At 36.6% G+C, this 19,306-nt stretch overlaps 1 protein-coding gene across 1 annotated transcript in view; it reads left to right on the top strand.

Annotated features, from left to right (window-relative positions):
* Nucleotides 1-855: 855 nt before the first annotated feature.
* The window catches only part of GLP1R (glucagon like peptide 1 receptor), a 79,251-nt gene continuing 60,800 nt past the window's right edge, over nucleotides 856-19,306 (top strand). The window contains exons 1-2 of the mRNA XM_087718789.1: nucleotides 856-918; nucleotides 2,067-2,132. Coding sequence (XP_087574915.1) covers nucleotides 856-918; nucleotides 2,067-2,132 — 129 coding nt within the window. The remainder of the gene's footprint in view (nucleotides 919-2,066; nucleotides 2,133-19,306) is intronic.

Raw genomic sequence — 19,306 nt, 5'->3', positions numbered from 1 at the left:
GGGTGGTCAGAAGCTCACTGGGAAAGTAGATCTTTTAAATATTGTAGCTAAAGTCACATAAGACTGTAAAAGAAGCAGCAGCACTTGAGTTCTTCTCAGAAACATTGCTTGAAGACCTGATCTAAAAACGAGACATGTTTTTAACAAGTCCACATTAGTGATTTGTTTTGTAATGACCACTTCATAATTTTCATTGAATTTAGAGATTCATCTTTTTATGAATCTTCCCAGAATTCATGTTTTACTGAGTAATCTGTGCTCCCTTTGATCTTTCTTTTCCCAAGATGGCAATATTTTCTGTACTCCAGTTACCTCACTCATTCTCTAGCATTTCTCAAAGCTAATAAAAGTTTTGTGAAAGAGTTTTCTACCCCTTTCACATTTTTGAATACTTATTAAGAACATTGATTCTCAAGTGATTGGATGTTTTTGAAGGATTGTTCTATAGACAATTATTGACTCAGAAAACTGAAAATGTTTGCAGAGATAATTTTCAAAGATAACTTTGAAGAAGGTATACAGGATCAAGTGCAAGAAAATAAAAGGAATCAGTCCTAGAAAAGAAAGAGAAAGAAACTCAAATTAATTCTTTTTATTTCTATTTGCTATAAGAGGAAGCAGAGGGAAATTGCAGGTTTTCAAGCTTCTATTATTATATCCTACAACAATAAATACAATTCTTATAATCCTTGCACTGTTTCCTAATCTACCTTGAAGGACAGACATTTTTGGATTACCTGAGTGTTATTTTGTCTGGTGGAAATAAAACCACACACACTACAGTAACAACCTTAATATCATCTATCAGGCATGGAGTGGTAATTTTTGGAAATGCTTTGCTACATTAGGACCTAGATGACTAAGGGAAGCTTAAATTCTGAAGCACAAGGAAGTCATGCAACAAAGCAGCAATCCCAAGTATAAAAACAAGTGTACAGGAAAATGAATAAGGAAGTACAAATTTAGCGTTTTAAAATGATCAAACCAAGTTAAGACCTAAAGCCCATAGAAATGCATAGGACTTGAACAATTCATGCTAGAAAACTGTAAAATGTTATTGTTAGAGCAGTTTGCCTTCATGGATAAAATGGATAAACATTACTATACAGCAATGTGAGAGTCTTACCAACTACTACAGGAAGTGTTTGGTAGTGTTACTGCAATTAAAGATAATATTGCACATAGAAAGTGAAACATTTAGAAAACCCCAAGAAACAAAAACAATCACAGAATTATATAATAATAATTTTCAGCAGACAGCAATTTCTTTCAGTATCATAAGGTACAATTCAACTAGCTTCTATAGGAAAATGAAAGATATATTAATGGTTTGAGCCGGTCCTTCTCCATCCTTCCATCTCCCAAAAAGCTGTTTAATTTTATACATTATTCTGAATATTTTTAAGGTTAATTATTATATATTGGAAATTCTAAATTGTGGCTTTTCTATGATGATAGCTTATCAGTCTTTGTACTATTTATAGCTGATACACTGATTGTTTTAGCTGAGCCTAGTGAATTTCTTAAATCTTAGTTTAATTGAAAGATGAAAAAAAATAGCATTGAAAGGATTGGTGTTTTACCATGCTCATTAACAAATTTATTGACTGAACTGGCATTACTGTATTGGATCTTATACTTTCTGAAAGCCTAGTGACACTACAGTATAGCTTGAGAATTTGTTCATTCTCTTTGCCTATGGCGTTTTTTTAATTCTCCCAAAGTGTAAGGGAATGAAAGTGGGAGGCAAATTATGTCATTTTATTATTCTCCTGCATTCAAAATCCTTTTGCATTCCTGCAGCATATTCAGAGTATTAGAGGAAACTAACTATGAAAAATAAAGTGTTCCATTAATTCTGGCTGAAAATGTCAAAAATAAAAGTTAAAACCATGAAGAAATTACCAAAAGTCTTATTTAGTGGTAAGGTACCTATTTTATTGACATTCCTAATTTCTGCTTGGATAATCATAAGGAAAGATATCCAAATGAAAATAAGAATATAACATAGTGGGGTTCTTTTGCCGTATTAATATGTATGCCTCTGTATATTTTTCCTTACTTAGGTATCTGAAAATCAGCATTTGGATCACCTAGCTGAAAAGCTGGAGCAGAGTGAGAATAATGGTTCGGTAAGATTGTCAGCATTCTTACAATAATTGTCTCCTATCTAATTCATATACCATTACTGCATATTTTGTTTAGAGATTTATATATCCAGCATATAATATGATTCAATATATGCTAAAGCTCAAGGATAGTTGTTTTCAGTTTAGTATGATATACAGGTAGTCCTTGACTGATAACAAAAGTTGTGACCAGATTATTTGTTGCTAAGCAAGGTGGCTGTTAAATGAGTTGTGTGCAATTTTATGACCTTTTCGGCCATGATTGTTAAGTGAACACTGCAGTTGTTAAGTGAATCACATAGTAATTAAGCAAGTGTAGCTTCTGACATTGACTTTCTTGGCAGAATCTAGCTGGGAAAGTTGCAGATGTTGATCATGTGATCCCAGGATTCTGCAACCATTGTAAATAAATGATTACCAAGCATCCAAATTTTGATCATATGACATGGAGATGCTGCAACAATCATAAGCATATGTATTGGTCATAAGTCATGTCTTTCAGTGTTGTTGTAAATTTGAATGGTTGCTAAACAAATAGTTGTAAGTCAAGGACTATCTGTACAGACTCAACCATTATGGTATAAGGTGATTTACAACCTGGTCTCTATGATTTGTTCATTAATTGATTGATTATGTGACATCTAGTTACATAGGCAGATGTGCTATCAACCACATAGGTAGATCTTGTCCATGACAATCTGTACCTAATCCGGTCTTCCAATGATGTAAATACCACAGTCCACCTTGTTGCTGGTTGCTCTCTTTCTTTCCAACTTAACTAGCATTAGAGCCTTTTCCAAAGAGCTACGTCGTCATGTAATGTCACAGAAATAGGATAATTTGAGCCTTGTAATTTGTGCCTTAAATTAGAATTGCCCAGTTGTTTGTTTTCTTGGTTATCCATGGTATTTTCAGGAGTCTTCTACAACACCAACATTTAAAAGCATCCATATTCTTTCTATGCTGCTTCTTCAAATCCGATTTTTACATCCATAGAATGTCACAGAGAATACCATTCTTGCCGTTAAAACAGGATATTCAGAGATTAGTTGATAGAAACACGTACATGAAAATCATACTCATGACATATGCCACAGAATGCGGCATACATGAAGCTAATACTTGGCAAATTGTTTTGCTGTTAGTCTCACAATGTTAACATGTCATAATCTAATTAAGCATCCTTAAATGAGTTAGTACGATGGTATTTATGGCCCAGTTAGGTTGGGGCACGTAGTAGAATTTTGCTGATCTTCGAAAACTGAACAAGGTTATAGTACTTGGAAGTGAGTTCATCAAGAATAATAGGATTGTATACTACTAGAGTGGGACTTGAAGCATGATTTCAGAAGGTGGAAATGGCAAATTATATCAATATATTGCCAGGAAAATATTAAGGAAAATGCCCAATAAGTCATCAAGAAGATTTCACCTTTTATTTGTGACTTTCAAACTTCTGAATGCTTAGTGAACTGAAGTACCTTTGTGCAGAGCAGTCTTTCAAATCAGATTGCTGGTGAAAGTGGCTTCTTTCCCCTAGCACTGTTTCTCCCAGAATAGATGAGGCAAAGGTACTTTGGCTTCAGGGGTGTAAGGACAGATTGATGTATGTGAATTCCTCCAAAGAATGCAGAATAGGGCAAATGTTAAAATAGTTGGATGGTGAAAACAGCTTCAGTCCATTTACAAGAGAAGTCCCAGTGCATGCACCTGTTATCTGAAAATCAGATACTGTACATGCATTAATATACAAAGATAATTTATTACTTTTAGCATCCATCCCAATATGATGTTTGCAATATTATTTCTGAGTGTTTAAAACTACTTAAAATAATCATAGGAGGAATGGCTAATTAGAACTGATCAATATACTGAATAAATGGGCACCGGACCCTGAGTAGACTGACAGCAGTTTCAGAGGAAGTTATCATGGGCTATAGATAATTAATTAAAATAAGCAGCTTCCTTTGGCTGGAACAGTAGCTTTGAGACATAGTCTTATACTTCATTTGCAATCGCTTGCCATTAGGAAATGCAAGACCCATGAAATTATATACTAGAGATTATGTTTTAATAGTTTTATAATTATTCTTTTACTGCCTTGTGTCTTCAGCTTAGCTTAGACCTAACAATTTAAAGTTGGCATGGCCCAAAAAAAACCCCAAACAATAGTGAAACTATAATAATAGAATGTATTTTTCAAAGATGAGAATTATTTTGGCGCTACATAGATTTCATACTTTTAAATTTCTCTTGTTTGTGCTACAGATTCACATTTTTTAAAGTTTATTAAAATAGAAATAAACTGATCTGTGAATCATAACAAATGTTTTACTTTGATTTTTTAAAGTTTTATTTTAATTATAGTTAGGTGCTTTGTACCTTGGTGGAAAACCGATTAAAATATAGTAAATTAATTATTCATGATGACTACAGTGAGAGTTCCAAAATTGCACTTGTCTATTGGCAAATAGGTAGAAAGGAAGTGTAAATTATCTAACCAATTCCAGTCTGTTTTCAAGCCAAAAACTTTGATCTGTTTACTGCCAACTATTCAGTGGGAACAGGATGAACATAACTCATTAATCTCATGAATATCAGTCTAATCCGTATCATTTCATACTCCTAATATTTGTATCTTGCTAGAATGTTTGGGAATTGGAATCCTATTTCTGAGACTTCTTTCATGGTTAGTTTCAGTGAACAGTATTAATAGAGTTCTGTTCACTTTCAAGGCAAATGAGATTGTGAAGTCTTGAAGAGTTTCATAATTTTTCCTCAGTATGGCAATCTATCTTCCCATTCTGTATGAATTGGGTGGGATATGGGTTGACTGCTGGTGGCTGGAGAAAATGATGAGTTATTTCACACTAATAAATTGATGTATATTGCAGTAACTATGCCTAGTTGCAGTAACCATGGTATTCATACCATAAATTTAGTATAACCAAAATTGAAAGTTTCTTTCTCTTGTCCTTGCATCACAGCGGGCTGAGAAGCATTGATTTCTTACTGGGAGTAACAGTTGATTCCCATGGATTGTTATTGTAATGGACTATGCCTTTTTCTGACCATGCCCATTCAGACAAGAATAAGCCTCTGCCTATTAGGCATGAACTCTTGAAGTTGCTTTTGATGGAACCTGGCTTAGTTATGGGAATAAAAACTGAAGGATCGTCTCCATGTAAGCAGCCTTAAGGAAGAGGTATTCATAATAGACTGCTTATGCTGACAGCAAAATGACAAGCTTTGACATTGTCAAATAAATAAAATAGCTATGCACTTGCATCAAAATTATCTGAAGTACTTGTGTTGGTTGCATAGTGATGATAATGTTCATCCATCATGTTTGAAGAAGACCTTAACATCTAACAGATTGTGGGCTGTCCACAATGTGTCCGCAGGTGGCTGGTAAGGCCTATACAAACACAAATATTCTGCCGCATGACTGCAGACATGTGTGGGCACCATTGTTGCAGCATTTGCAGCTCTGGCTTTGCGTGCTCGCTTCTCATGTGCTATGGTTGTTCTTCTGTCCTCAGATGTCTGGCAGTCTTGGTGGATCAGCCATGTTGATTGATCGGGTTTCCCAGGAGGTGATGTCAATATCCAGGGACTTGAAGGAGGCTTTCAACGTGTCTTTGTATCGCTTCCTTGTCCCCTGTGCGATCGCTTTCCTTAGACAGCTCACGATAGAGGAGCTGTTTGGAGATGCGATGGTCTGGCATCCTTGCAACATGTCCTGCCCAGCGTGTAATATCATTATACATGTAGCATCATTGTCTTCCTCCTTCTTTTGCCACCATAAGCATCACACTATGCGCTCCTAATGGAAAAGCAGGCTATCTATAAATTAATAAAATAAATGTCTTTATTGAACCACATGTTTGAGTTATAGGGAATTAGGTATTTTCTGTCTTGAATTAAATATTTATATTTTTAAATCTCTATGGTGTATTCCTTAAGCATTTTAAAACTAAATTTCCTTTGTAGCCTTACTACAGCTTTTTTCTGTTTTTTCACCACTACAGGAGATGGTGGGAATATTCCATCAAACAGCACACATGTGTGTTTTTAATTGCACATAAAAACTAGTTCTGGATCAAATTCTGCAGCTGAGGCCAATATTATTCTTTAAGAAAAATACTGAGTTGCTTATTTATTATGGTTGTTTGAGTTCCCTTTTGTTCCTTTGTTTGGAATAATTTCCATTTTCTGAAAAGAAAAAAAAGCTGGTAACAAGTAGGTATTTTCATTTCCAGAAAGATTCACTCATCTTACTATTCTTTTTCATTCAAGTTTTGAAGTCATTTTAAACAATTTAACCTTATCGCCTAGAGCACAGTGAAGATTAAGATATATAATGGATATCCTGCACAGCTCTGCTAGATTTCTATTTCCTTTGTCAGATCTTATTATTGTTTACTTAGAATGTTATTTACTGTTAATATGAGGAAGGATTGTGATTATTTTTTATTCCTTGCCCACTTTCTACCGTAAACTTAGCTTAGTCCTCTGTTTAAAATCTTATTACTGCAGAATTTTGTCAGTAGAACTGAGTCTTGCTTCTTATTTATAAGGCTTTGTAACTGAAATAGGAAATAGAACATGGACTATAGAATCATAGGGCTAGAAGGACCTTGAAGCTCTTCTTTTTTAATGTTTTTATTTTATTCAGAACATAGTTAAAATTGGAAACACAAAACTCGATAAAAATCCAAGAAGACATAAATGAAAAAAAAATCACAAAACAGTGAGAATATTAAAAAGAGTGTATCAAAAAGAAACACATTATACACATTATCCTCTGTAGCTAAATACTGATTAATACATTACTACAATTAGTTCCCTAATACCGCATAACTGAGTGAGCTTCTGTTACTTGTCCCAGTTACTTGTCCCAGCTTCTACTAACCTAGCAGTTTGAAAGCATGTAAAAAATGCAAGTAGAAAAATAGGGATCACCACCTTGGTAGGAAGGTGACAATGTTCCATTCGGTGGTTAGTCATGCCGGCCACATGACCACAGAGACATCTTCGGACAGCACTGGCTCTTCAGCTTTGAAACTGAGATAACCACTGCTCCCTAGACTCAGGAACAACTAGCACATATGTGCGAGGGGAACCTTTACATTTACCTTTTACAATTATTTCTCATCCCTTGCGAAACATGCCCTCCCAACATTTAAACTACTAAATCTATTAACAACTCATTAACCTATCTTCTATATGCTATATTAGTAACAAAGTAAGCAGGAAAAAGAATAATAGTAAAACAGAATACAAAGTTTTAAATATCTCTGTTAACAAGCTGTTTGTCAGGCCTGTAGTTATGTTCCTTTTAGGATCTTTGGCCTGCCACACTTTCTATTATTTCACTATGCTGTTTCATTAGTGTAGTAATTGGGAGGGGGGAATAGAAAGGAGTAGAATTGTGGAATGTTTTATTGTCATTCCTTTCTAGAAGCCAAGGTCATCTTTGTCTCCGCCCCTCTGCACCTGACCAGAACCAGCTGGGTGGAGATGCCACCATGGCCGAAGAAGATTGGACCATGTGATGGATTTATGGGTGTGGGGATAAGATCATGAACTTTCAACTGGGTGGAATCCCAGGAAGTTTTCAGAATTGGGATTTTCCACAGATGTGCCAACATGTCTGACTTATTAAATTGGAACTTTAAGGATAGCTCTGCCTTGGACTCTGATTTAATTCTGCATGATATTTGGAACGCTGACACTGTTATTGTAATCCATCCATAGAAAATTTACCACAGCATCTATCCCTAATCATTCCAAAAGTTATAAATACATCATCCTGGATCAAAAAACCATGTTTGATTCTTAATATCCTCCCTTGTCAATTGTTGGTTAATTAAATGTAATAAATTCAGCCTCCAGAATATGCCTTATCTTCCATCCAGTCTCCCTTCATCTTCGTAGAACAAGGGGATTTCTTTATAGAGAAAAGGAATTTGTCTCCCTCTCTTGATATTGTGTTTGTGGAGAGATAAAATCAGCAAATTTCTCCACAAACACAAGACAGCCTTCAGCACTGACCAAAAAATAGCCAACATCTTAAGAAGCCCCAAAGTCAAAATCCAGCTAGAAAACCAAGGAGTCTACGAAATACCATGCAAAATCTGCCCTGCAACATACATAGGACAAATGAACAGGAGAATAAATGCACACATCGCAAAACATAATAACGCAGTAAGAAAAATGAAAAAAACCTCCTCCCTTTTCCAGCACCTTAAAGCTACAGGACATGAAATTAATTTTGAAGGAACCAGGTTAATCTCCAAAACCAAACACTTCAACAAGAGAATAATTATGGAAGCTATCAAAATAGAGAAACACCTCCATAACATGAATAAACGTGACAATACCTCCTGCCTACCAGACATCTGGAAACCAGCTCTAGTCAACAAACAAGCCCCACCCACCACCCAGGCTGTTACAACACGAACAACAATAGACACACAGCCAGCACCAATCAGCACCAATTTACCAATCATGATACAACCACACAACCAATCATTCCACTTACTGAAACAAAGCCAGCACTCCAGACACCTCCACCAAGATTTATAGAAAGATGGCAGCTCCGAACGTTGCCAAGACAATCTCAATCTTACACGGGAAAAGACCTGAACAAGACCAGCATATATTCAATATTTCAATCCAAATTATAAGAAAAACTCAATAGAAATAAACTCTAGGTATTTTGCAAATAAAAAAAATACAGAATTCAGTAGTGATATATACCGTATTTATCGGCGTATAACACGCACCGGCGTATAACACGCATCCCCCATTTTAACACAAAAATTTGAGTAAAATTTTTTTTCATTAAAAATAAATGACTTGGAAGCTCAGAACTTAATGTTGGATTAAAATTTATAACATTAGAACATGAATTATAACATTAACTCCTCTTAAAAGGCAAATATGAAATGAAAAAACACCTCTTTGAGCAAAAAGTTATTTCCATTTTCTTCCTTATATAATATTTTCTGTTTCAACATAAAGTGCCTTCCTTCCTTCCCTCCCTCCCATCCCTTTCTTTATGTTTTCTTCATGCTTTCTTTTCTTTTTCCTCTGCTCTTTTTAAATCCCCCCCTTCTTCTCCTCCTCTACATTTAGGTTGGATTAGTTTGTACAACGGTCATCAAACTTCTGAAGTAAAAATAAATAAATAAATCATATTTAAGAAGAAGAAGAAAAAGGAAGACGTTTTTAGTTAAGTCAAACGTTTTAATAAAAGTTTCATCTTTTAAGATTTGTCCAACACATCCAATTGTAACCTTAACAGTAAAGAATATCACCCCAGCTGCTAAAGGTTCAACCAGTCTGAGAACCATTGAAAAGACAACAGTGCAAAATCCAAAAGACACAACTTCCTCACCGCCATTGCTTTGGTACCAAATCTTTGAGGAAGGGGCTCCAGAAAGAAGGAGGAGGAGGAGGAGGAGGAGGAGGAGGAGGAGGGAACCAAAGAGAGGCTTTTACCGAGTCTGCGCCCCACAGCCAGGACCGTCCTTGCGCCTCAAGCCACGTTTCTTCCCCGCAAAGCCCTTCGGGCAACCCGAGAGTTCCTTTTGGCGCCAGAAGGGCTTTGCAGGAAGAAACGCCGCGTTTCTTCCTGCAAAGCCCTTCTGGCGTCAAGCGGAACTCTCGGGTTGCCCGAAGGGCTTTGCAGGAAGAAACGCAGCTGGAGGCGCCAGGACGGTCCTGGCTGTGGGGCGCAGACTCGGTAAAAGCTCTCTTTGGTTCCCTCCTCCTCCCCCTCCTTCCACAGTCTGTGTGACGCTGCCGCCAGGCTGAGAGCTGCCGCTGAAACAAGTTTGGGGAGGTCCTTTGCAGGCAGCCAGTTCTAGCTGCCTGCAAAGGACTTCCCCACGTTTGCTTTGAAAGAAACCTCTGCGCGGGAGTTAGAAACCTCTGCGCGGGGGTTTCTTGCCATGTGCGCGGCCGCGCGGCCGCGCACCTTAGAGGGAACAGTGGACCCGGCGTATAACACGCAGTATCGGCGTATAACACGCAGGCAGGGTTTAAGCTTGCAATTTTAGTTTTAAAACTGCGTGTTATACGCCGATAAATACGGTAATATCTCTTCACCATACTCACTGAACATTGCCTGCTTTCCATATGGAAGGGACAGAGGTTATCCAGAACAACATATGATCAGAAGGAAAAAGAGAAAAAGCAATTAGAGTCCAGCAAAGGGTTGAAATAAGTCAACATTCAACCACTGATCAACTTTTAAAACAAAAAGCAAAATAAAACAATAAAATCAAAAAGTGAAAGTTAAAATCCCAGTATGCTTATAAAATGAAGTGCTTAACAGGCAAATTGATATGCCCACTGACTTTCCAATAACTTCCAGAGGGAATTGGAATCTTCAAGATCCCCCTTCTCCGCTAGATCCACAATCGTCCAAAGTCATCTTGGATCACTCTTAGTGCTCCCCTTCAAAACCAGGGAGCAGCACTGCCAAAGAACCAGCTTTAGCAGTGAAATTAGTAGATCGCCACTAAGAGAAAAAAGAAAACCTTACTGAGCAGCAGCCATCTGGAATGAAGAGGCACGGCCTTGAAGATCTTGTAGTCCAACATCCTGCTCTATCGTCTTATATGATCCTAGTCAAATGTTTGTCCAGTCTTCCAGTGATGGAGCACTCACAACTGCAGGAAGCAAGCTGTTCCATTGATGAATTGTTCTACTTTCAAAAAATCCCTTCTTCTAGTTTGGATCTCTCTTTCACAAGCTTCCACCCATTACTTCTTGTCCTTCCCTCTAATGCTTCAGACAGCACTCAAGTACTGGAATTAATGGATGGATGGACAAATGAATGGGAAAGTTATTTTACTAATCTTTACTAATCTTTACTATTCTAATATATATCCCCTGCATAAGATTGCTTTTTAAAAAAATGTTTTTTTAAATATCCTTGACATGTTAAAGCAACAATGTCCACAAAAGAATACAAATGATAGGTTTTTTTTTTCATAACAGGGAAGAAGGCATGGGTAGCACTTTCTAAAACTAGACTCTGCAAAGAAGACATTTTTTTCTTTACAAAATTTTAATTTTCCTTTGTTGCCTATTGTACACATTTCTAAGATGTTACTGCTTCTTAACAATAGCACTTATATACTGCTTCTTAGTGCTTTACAGTCCTCTTTAAGTAGTTTACAGGGTCAGCATATTTTCCCCAACAATCTGGGTATTCATTTTACTGGCCTTGGAAGGATAGAAGACTGAGTCAACCTTGAGCTGGTGAAAATCGAACTGCTGGCAGAATTAGTCTTCAATACTATGTTCTAACCACTGCACCACTACAGCCACCAATTCCGCTTTTCTTTGTCTTTTTACTTAAACAATTTCTTATTAACTCTTGCATCGTAATCTTTGCACACAATCTAAAAGTATTTAGATATAAAAGATATATATGTATGGTCAAGATTTTTTATGCTGTTCTTGACATATGAAATATTGAAGTATTTTAGTGTTTATTTAAATTTATGGATAGTTGAAGTCAACAATACATGCTGTATTTAAATGTGAACTTGGCTTAGCCGATTAGCTGTTTCACTGTTGAATGCCTAATTCTCATTATTTGTGTGGAAGATACAAGTTATTCACTACATTTATTTTGTGTTTCAAAGTGAGAACAAGCCTTTAAAACTGTTGATGGAAGAACACAGAAAACTGTGAAACCCAAGTGTAATATAGTTAAACAATATATCCAAAATCCTTTGATAATGGCCTATTCTGATTGCCTTTTCACCTTATTTTGCCACTAAATTGTGTATTCTTGTTCCCTAGAAGAAATGGGACCTCAGTCCATTACAGACAATGAGCCGTAACTTTGGAGGCTGAGTCATTTTCAGATTTTAACTTCTCTTTCCATCTTGCCCAAGTCTACTCCAAAATGCTTTTTTGAAATACAAGAAACAAAACAATTGCCTTATTCTTTTTTTCCATTTGTAGTGCAGAGCTTTTGTCCCTCAACTTATATTTATTTTATTTCTAGATTGTCAGTAGAGAGAAGAAATTGGAATTGTTTGCTCCCCAGCTTATACCTTCATCTCCAGTGAGTACTTTATCTTCATTTGCTCTTCAGATAGTACATCTGTCTTTTTCCAGTCCTTCTTTCCTATTCTTTAAATAACTGAGCTCATATTAGTTAGTCCAATAGATGAAAACAGGCTCATAAAGTGGTGATGTATTTCATTTGAAGCTGTGATTCATGTTAGTGCCTTCCTGTGCCTTGTTCACTTTAGTTGCAACCTTTTAATCTTTCAAAAGACTTCCTGCGTCAAAGCAGTGTTTTGTAATTTGATTGGGAAATGAAAAACAGAAGAAGAGCTTTATAATAGCTGCTGAATGAATCTTCCTATCTAGAATGTTGTAACATGATCACCTGAAAGGCTTGACACCATTTTGCCATGTGGAAGATGAAACGAACAAACACACACACACACACACACACACACACACACACACACACACACACACACACACACCAAAAAGGCAAAAGAGTGTGAAAGTACATCTCTGTCAGCTTTTAGTTTTTTAGACTGCAATACATTTTGTTATAGTTTAACGTGAGCTCATGAATGAAATGTGGAATATAAATCTAACAAAAGATAATCTTTAAATTACAAAGGCAATTGGGACCAGAATTTCTATTGCTAAGCAGTCAGGAAGCACATTGTTACCTGAATGCAATGCTTAGTAACAGTAATTCACAAAGTTCCAATTGCTGGTGTCACCTGCCGACTGTATGGGTCATTAAGAGGGAACCTCATGAGAACCCAACTTCCAACTTGTTACCAACTTCGCCCATTGACTTGGCTTGTGGGATGATGGCAGGGAATGCTAAAAGCCATAATTAGGTGTCCACAACTCACTGTGATATCCTAATTGCCTACTAGACACTAAGCATCCAGATCACAATTTCAGGACTACAAGGACACTCTGATGGCCTGAACTCCAAGGACCAGCCCCGAACTCCAAGGACCAATTGTATATTACACCCAAAATTATTTTGTAACATTTGGCTAATATAACAACAAACTTTTCTATTGAATTACGATATTTAGAAAAAATCCTAATCAGCTGTTTTAGTTGATTGGTGTAAAATGTAGAGTAGCTGTGTTAATTTCTCTATTATATGGGATAATGAGAGTCATTGCAATCCACCTGAAGACAGGTAAGAAAGTAACAACTAAAATTGGATAAAACTGTGCAAAGCTTTAAAGGAATGCTTTGTTTTTGATGAAATTTCAGAATTATTTTCTAGAAGGATGAAGTTCTTGCTCTTTTGCAATATAGCTGTTGCTATGAAAAGAGGCTGAAATAGCTATTCTTCAGCAAGGTTAAGACATGCCTTCTCCTGCAGAGTGGCCAACGTCAAGTCGTGTGGCTGCATTACTAGAGGAGAAGCATATGTCTCAGAGGCAGTCCATTGACACTTTCCATTGACTAAATTTTGGCTAGCATGTCTTGAAAAAGGCAAGCCAAGAAACTCTTCCTCTCTCTCTGGCTTCCACTGGTTAAAGTTTCTGGGCAGTGCATCAGAGGGAGGCAAGTTGATAGTGGTGCTCACCAATTTCTTTTTGTTGCCAAGTGGTCAGATCTCCTGCTTGTAGGTGGTCATTTATTTAAAAATATTATGTGCACTTGCTTCAGGGATGGGTGCTGGTGCTGGAATAGTTTATGCTTTGGCTCTTACTTATTTAGGACCACAACTTTTTATTGACCTGAATACTCAAGAGGTAACATAAACAACTTAGTCGGGACTATGAAATATTTTCAACCTATGAGATGACAAAATAGTTTGCTGAATAGACATAATCCTTGCTTAACAATGGTAACTGGAACTGGAATTTCCATTGCTAAACAACATAATAAAAAATGTTATGTCACATGACTGCATAGCATAATGCTGGCAGTCCCGGCAGTTACCATTGCTATCATTAAATGAGAATTACAATCATTATGTGAGGAACATAGGGATGTGGTGGCTTAGTGGTTAAGACACTGAGCTTGTTAATCAGAAAGGTTGGCAGTTAGACAGTTCAAATCCCTAGCGCTGCATAATGGAGCTCCCATTACTTGTCCCAGCTTCTGCCAACCTAGCAGTTCTAAAGCATGTAAAAATGCAAGTAGACAAATAGGAACCACCTTTGGTGGGAAGGTAACAGCGTTCCGTGCACCTTTGGCATTTAATCATGCTGGCATCTTGACCACGGAGACGTCTTCGGACAGCGCTGGCTTTTTGACTTTGAAACGGAGATGAGCACTGCCCCTTAGAGTCAGGAACAACTAGCACATATGTGCGAGGGGAACCTTTACCTTTATATGAGGAACATTGCTGCCATATGGGGGAGTCTTACCAAAGTGATTTGCAGCCTTTTCTGCAACCTTCCCCATTGACTTTGCTTCTGGGAGCTGACAGGGAAGGTAGCAGATGGCAATCACAGTGCATTGCACAGGGCATTGCAACTGGTGTTACTATGAGCTGGTTGCCAAGTTCCCAGGAACATTGTGACAGCTAGAATTTCAAGGACTGGTCATAAGTACCAATCATTCAGCGCAACTTTGAACAATCACTGAGTAAATGGTCACTAAACAATGACTATATGTAAAACAATGTGTGTCCATGATACATGTACATGCAATGGAAAGGAGTACTAATCACATTGTTCTGTCATTCCTTCTTTGTAAGATGTAACAGGTACAAAGGCAAAGGGATGCTTCAAACTATTCTTTTAAAAAAATGTCATTTTACTATTAATTTCATAATTGTTTTAAGAGATTCAGTCTGGATGGGTATTAGATCTGACTTTGGTTCTTGATCATTGAAAAATACTCCTAAGTGTTTCTTGTTTGAGTCATTCATTCAAAATGCACCCATACGATTTTCAGCATGAAGGCCTGAATCTGAAAAGTGACAAATACCAATTTAGTGTATTTTCTATTGTCAAAAATAAAAATTGGTTTATAAAATTGGCAATGCATTTCCATTTGATTCTTGTTTTAGTTCTTTATTCAGTTGGGCAATTGATAACTCCGAGATTAAATGAAATGTGGTGCCAGAATGAAGAATTTTTCTGGTCTGTGCATTTGTACTCTCTATCTATCTCATCCATTCCATTGCCATCCCATGTGCAATTTATACTGTCTTTTGCTTCTCACATATTTTCTCATCTTGGTGAAACATGTACTTTCAACACATTGTCCAATTCCATGAGAAACCATAAGGTTCCCAGAAGTACACTTAGATGTAAGATCTGCTGGAGGTTTTGTGTTTTGAGATTTGCTTTATAATATTTTCCCTCCAGTCAAGGCACATTCAGAGCCTTCACTAACCAATCTGGGAGTCTTGATTTAGTTAGAAAATTTAAAGACAAAGTACAATAAATTGTTGTGAGCTTAACAATTGAATACAAATATACAAAACATAATTTCCAACCTACCAGTTTTCATCATGCACCCAGTATATATTTATTGATTTCTACTGGACTCCCACAATGGTCAGGACTACAGAGAAACACTCTAGATTATCATTATGTCACAGAGTCCCCCTGTGTAAGAAATATAGAATAATTGAAATGCTTTCTGTAAAATGGTGAAATGTAATGTAACTCTCTTTTGATAGAAATGAGGTAATTTAGCAAGAGTGCTTAAGCATTGATCGAACAAAACATCATATCTGACATAGCTATTGCTATACCTATTGGCATATGATGTAAGGCACTTTTCTGGTACAGATTGTGTTAACATACTTTGCAGTTAAAGAAACAATTAAATTCCACAATTACATTTTCAATTGGGATTATTCTGTGTTTATTTAGTCAGAAGCATTTGACTAGGCTTATGCATTTTAAGGGGGCTGAAGATGAATGTTCATTAGATTTTTTGGGAAAGTTATGTTAAAACAACATTTCATGAAAATGCTCATATGTATTCATTGTTTTTACTTGTAAAATGCCTTTTATGTGTATTATATGTTAATATACATTTTGATTTGATTTTCATTCTTTCATAGTATTTGTTAAGTCAATCTGATATATGATGTCTGAAAATTATGGTCAAAGATTCTTCTGAATGTTATTTGCCTGAATTACAGCAACATATTTCTATTAAAATGGAACTCTATAAATTAGGTATTCTTGCAAGAGGGGCTATCTTATTATTTTTATTATACTTTGTTAATAATATTCCAAAGCTTGGCTAGGCATAATATAAAAACCACTAGAGACTATGGTTAAAGTCTTTGCTTAAAATAATAAAAATAGTATTCCTTTATTTCATTTCCGTAGAAGTAATTTATATATAATTTATAAATTATATATATACATTAATTTATAATTTCTGTTGATGAGTACATTTTGTCCCATTTTATGACATTCCTTGCCACAGTTGTTAAATGAATCAGTGCAGTTGATAAGTAGGTAACACGATTGTTAAGTGAATCTGGCTTTCCCATTGATTTTGCTTGTCAGAAGGTCATAAAATGAGATTACATAACCTTGGGACACAGCAACAGTCATAAGTATGAACCAGTTGCCAAGCATTGAATTTTGATTGCATGATCATAGGGATGCTACAAACGTCGTAAGTGTAAAAAATGATAATAGATCACTTTTTCAGTAACATTGTAAGGTCACTAAATGAACTGTTGTAAGTCAGGGAGTACCTGTATTTATTTTAGCAAAAATAACTAAAATCATTAAACTTTAGCAAAACTTATCATAGTAATATGATAACCAGTAGTTTGTGATATGACACAACCATGACATTGCAGGCTAACAAAGATAGAACATTCTTTTGAAGTTTACTGAACTTTTTAATGCCAAATATTTGATAGAACCTATACACTGCAGTGTAAATTTGAAATGATTTCTTTGAGTGTTGGTTTATATTTTAGTTATTTTTAGTTAAAAAGTAAGTCTAGAAATCTAGAATCATACAAATTGAAGGGATTATAGAATTCAATCAACTCTAATTGTCAGGCCTGCAGCCGGTTCCTTTTAGGATCTTTGGCCTGCCACACTAATATTCTTTTCTACTATGGGGAATTGGGAGGAAGAATAGTAAGTAGTAGAACGTGTTGTTGTCAAAATACAAAATTCCTTCTAGAAACCAAGGTCATTTTTTGTTCTCTACACCTCTGAGCCTGACCGGAACTGGATGGGTGGAACTGCCAGCATGGCAGTGGAAGATTGGACCATGTGATGGACGTGGGTATGGGGGCAAGATCATGAACTTTCAACTGGGTGGGGAAACCTCGGAAAGCTTTTGGATTCGGGTTTCCACAGATGTTCCAACATCCTCTCTTAATAAATTGGAACTTTGGGGAAAGCTCTGCCTTGGACTCTGATTTTTGAAACACTGACATTAATCTGAATCTCCCTTAAAATATTTCACCAGCAACCCCTGCAGGGGTGCTGATGAGCGGTGCTGAATCCCAACTCTGACCTGACTCGGTCAGCGTATAATATCAGCAAAGATGAAGATAGAACCTTTGAGAAATGGAAGCAGAGGATGAGTCGCTTCTCTGCAAATCTTCCAAAGTGCAAAGGAATTTGTGGGGGAGGAAGATTGAAGAATTATAGCCTCTGGGAAGATGCGGTCACAACTGGAGGGAGTTGGAAAGGCTAATTCTACACATGACTGGAGAGGGCAAGAACAATCACCCAGTAACTGACAAGATGATTGGAGCCTCCCAGACCAACTTGTGCAGCCAAACATGAGTGAAAGCTCCCCCTACCTCCCCAGCAAAGGCTCAGAAATATACTGGAGTGGAGATAATTACTCCTTCCATACAGTGAAAAATGAAATGGCCCATTACCCTGCAGTTGATCCCCTATCAACATGGGGAATTCAACCCAGCCAGCAGAAAGGGATTTGGCCAACATCTCTCATTAGTCAGCCATCGATATTTGGGCTGCAACCTGTGAATCAAGAACCACCAAATTGGGCTTTCTTCCCAGGTCATGGAAGGGAGAGATGTTTGTGGCTGCCCAGTTGGCCACCAACATGGGGAACTCAACCCAACCAGCAAAAAGGAGCTTGCACCATAACTTCCCCCAGCCAGCAACTGATGTTTGGGCTGCAACCTGTGAATCAAGCAACCCCAGAAGGGGTTTTCTTCCCAGGTCATGGATGGGAGAGATGCCAGTGGGCATTTGCCTTCCCTCAGCAGATGGCACCATGTCAGATAATTGGGCAATGGCCAACCCAGGGATTGACTCCCCCCACCAAGTCCAGTCTCACCTGCAATACCCCAAGTTGGAAGAATGGTGCAACAGGAAAAAGAAATTTTAACCTTGAAAATGATTATGTTTGAAATTCAAAAATTATTAGTAGTAACAGAGAAAATTGAGAAGAGATTGGAGAATATAGAACACAAAACAGAAAAATTTTATGGAAAAATTTAGGATGTTTTTCAAATGAAGAAAGTGGAGGACAGAGTTTTAAAAATTGAAGAAAAAAGTGATCAAAGAGATAAGGAAATTGTGTATACTGACAGCAAACTGAGTGTGGTTGGAATTGGCAAGAGCGGAATATGGAAAGGCGAGATAGAAGGACTGGAACTCTACCCCAGATTTCAAAATATAGAAGAAAAGAGAAAAAAATTGATGGAGGTAAGGAGAGAAATCTTGACAGAAGCACCAGTGATAACCAAAGACAAAATGATGTAAGGAGCAGATGGAGGGTTTCAAGTTTTCATAAGATATGAAATGAACAACAAGTTGCGAAGAGAAGTCAATACAAGACTTACCAAGAAAGTAATCAAAATATTAATGCTACAAATGGTAAGAGACATAAGACTGCACTATTACTGGAAAGATACAGGGTGATATAATGAAAGCATATAATAAAAATTAAGTTATAGTTAAATTTAATTTTATGTATAAAATGAAGTGATAATAGTTATAGTCAAATAAATGATTAATAATGATAACAATGCATATATATATATAATTTGATAATATGAAATTTTATATAAACTACAAATGGAGACTATGAGAGAGGAGGTTTAAAAGTTTTATTATTAAATATAACCAATTTATATTTAAAACATGTTATAAAAATGTAATATTATTGGATGATTTTAGGAGGATCTAATGGAATGCCGTTATGTAGTTTTACTTTACATT

The sequence above is a fragment of the Thamnophis sirtalis genome, unplaced genomic scaffold (genome assembly GCF_051295495.1).
Source record: "Thamnophis sirtalis isolate CommonGarterSnake01/CBP01778 unplaced genomic scaffold, rThaSir2_p1.2 scaffold_6, whole genome shotgun sequence".
In the NCBI taxonomy this organism is placed as follows: domain Eukaryota; kingdom Metazoa; phylum Chordata; class Lepidosauria; order Squamata; family Natricidae; genus Thamnophis; species Thamnophis sirtalis.
The sequence above is the reverse complement of the archived record's forward strand: the minus strand, read 5'-3'. Positions and strand labels throughout refer to the sequence as shown.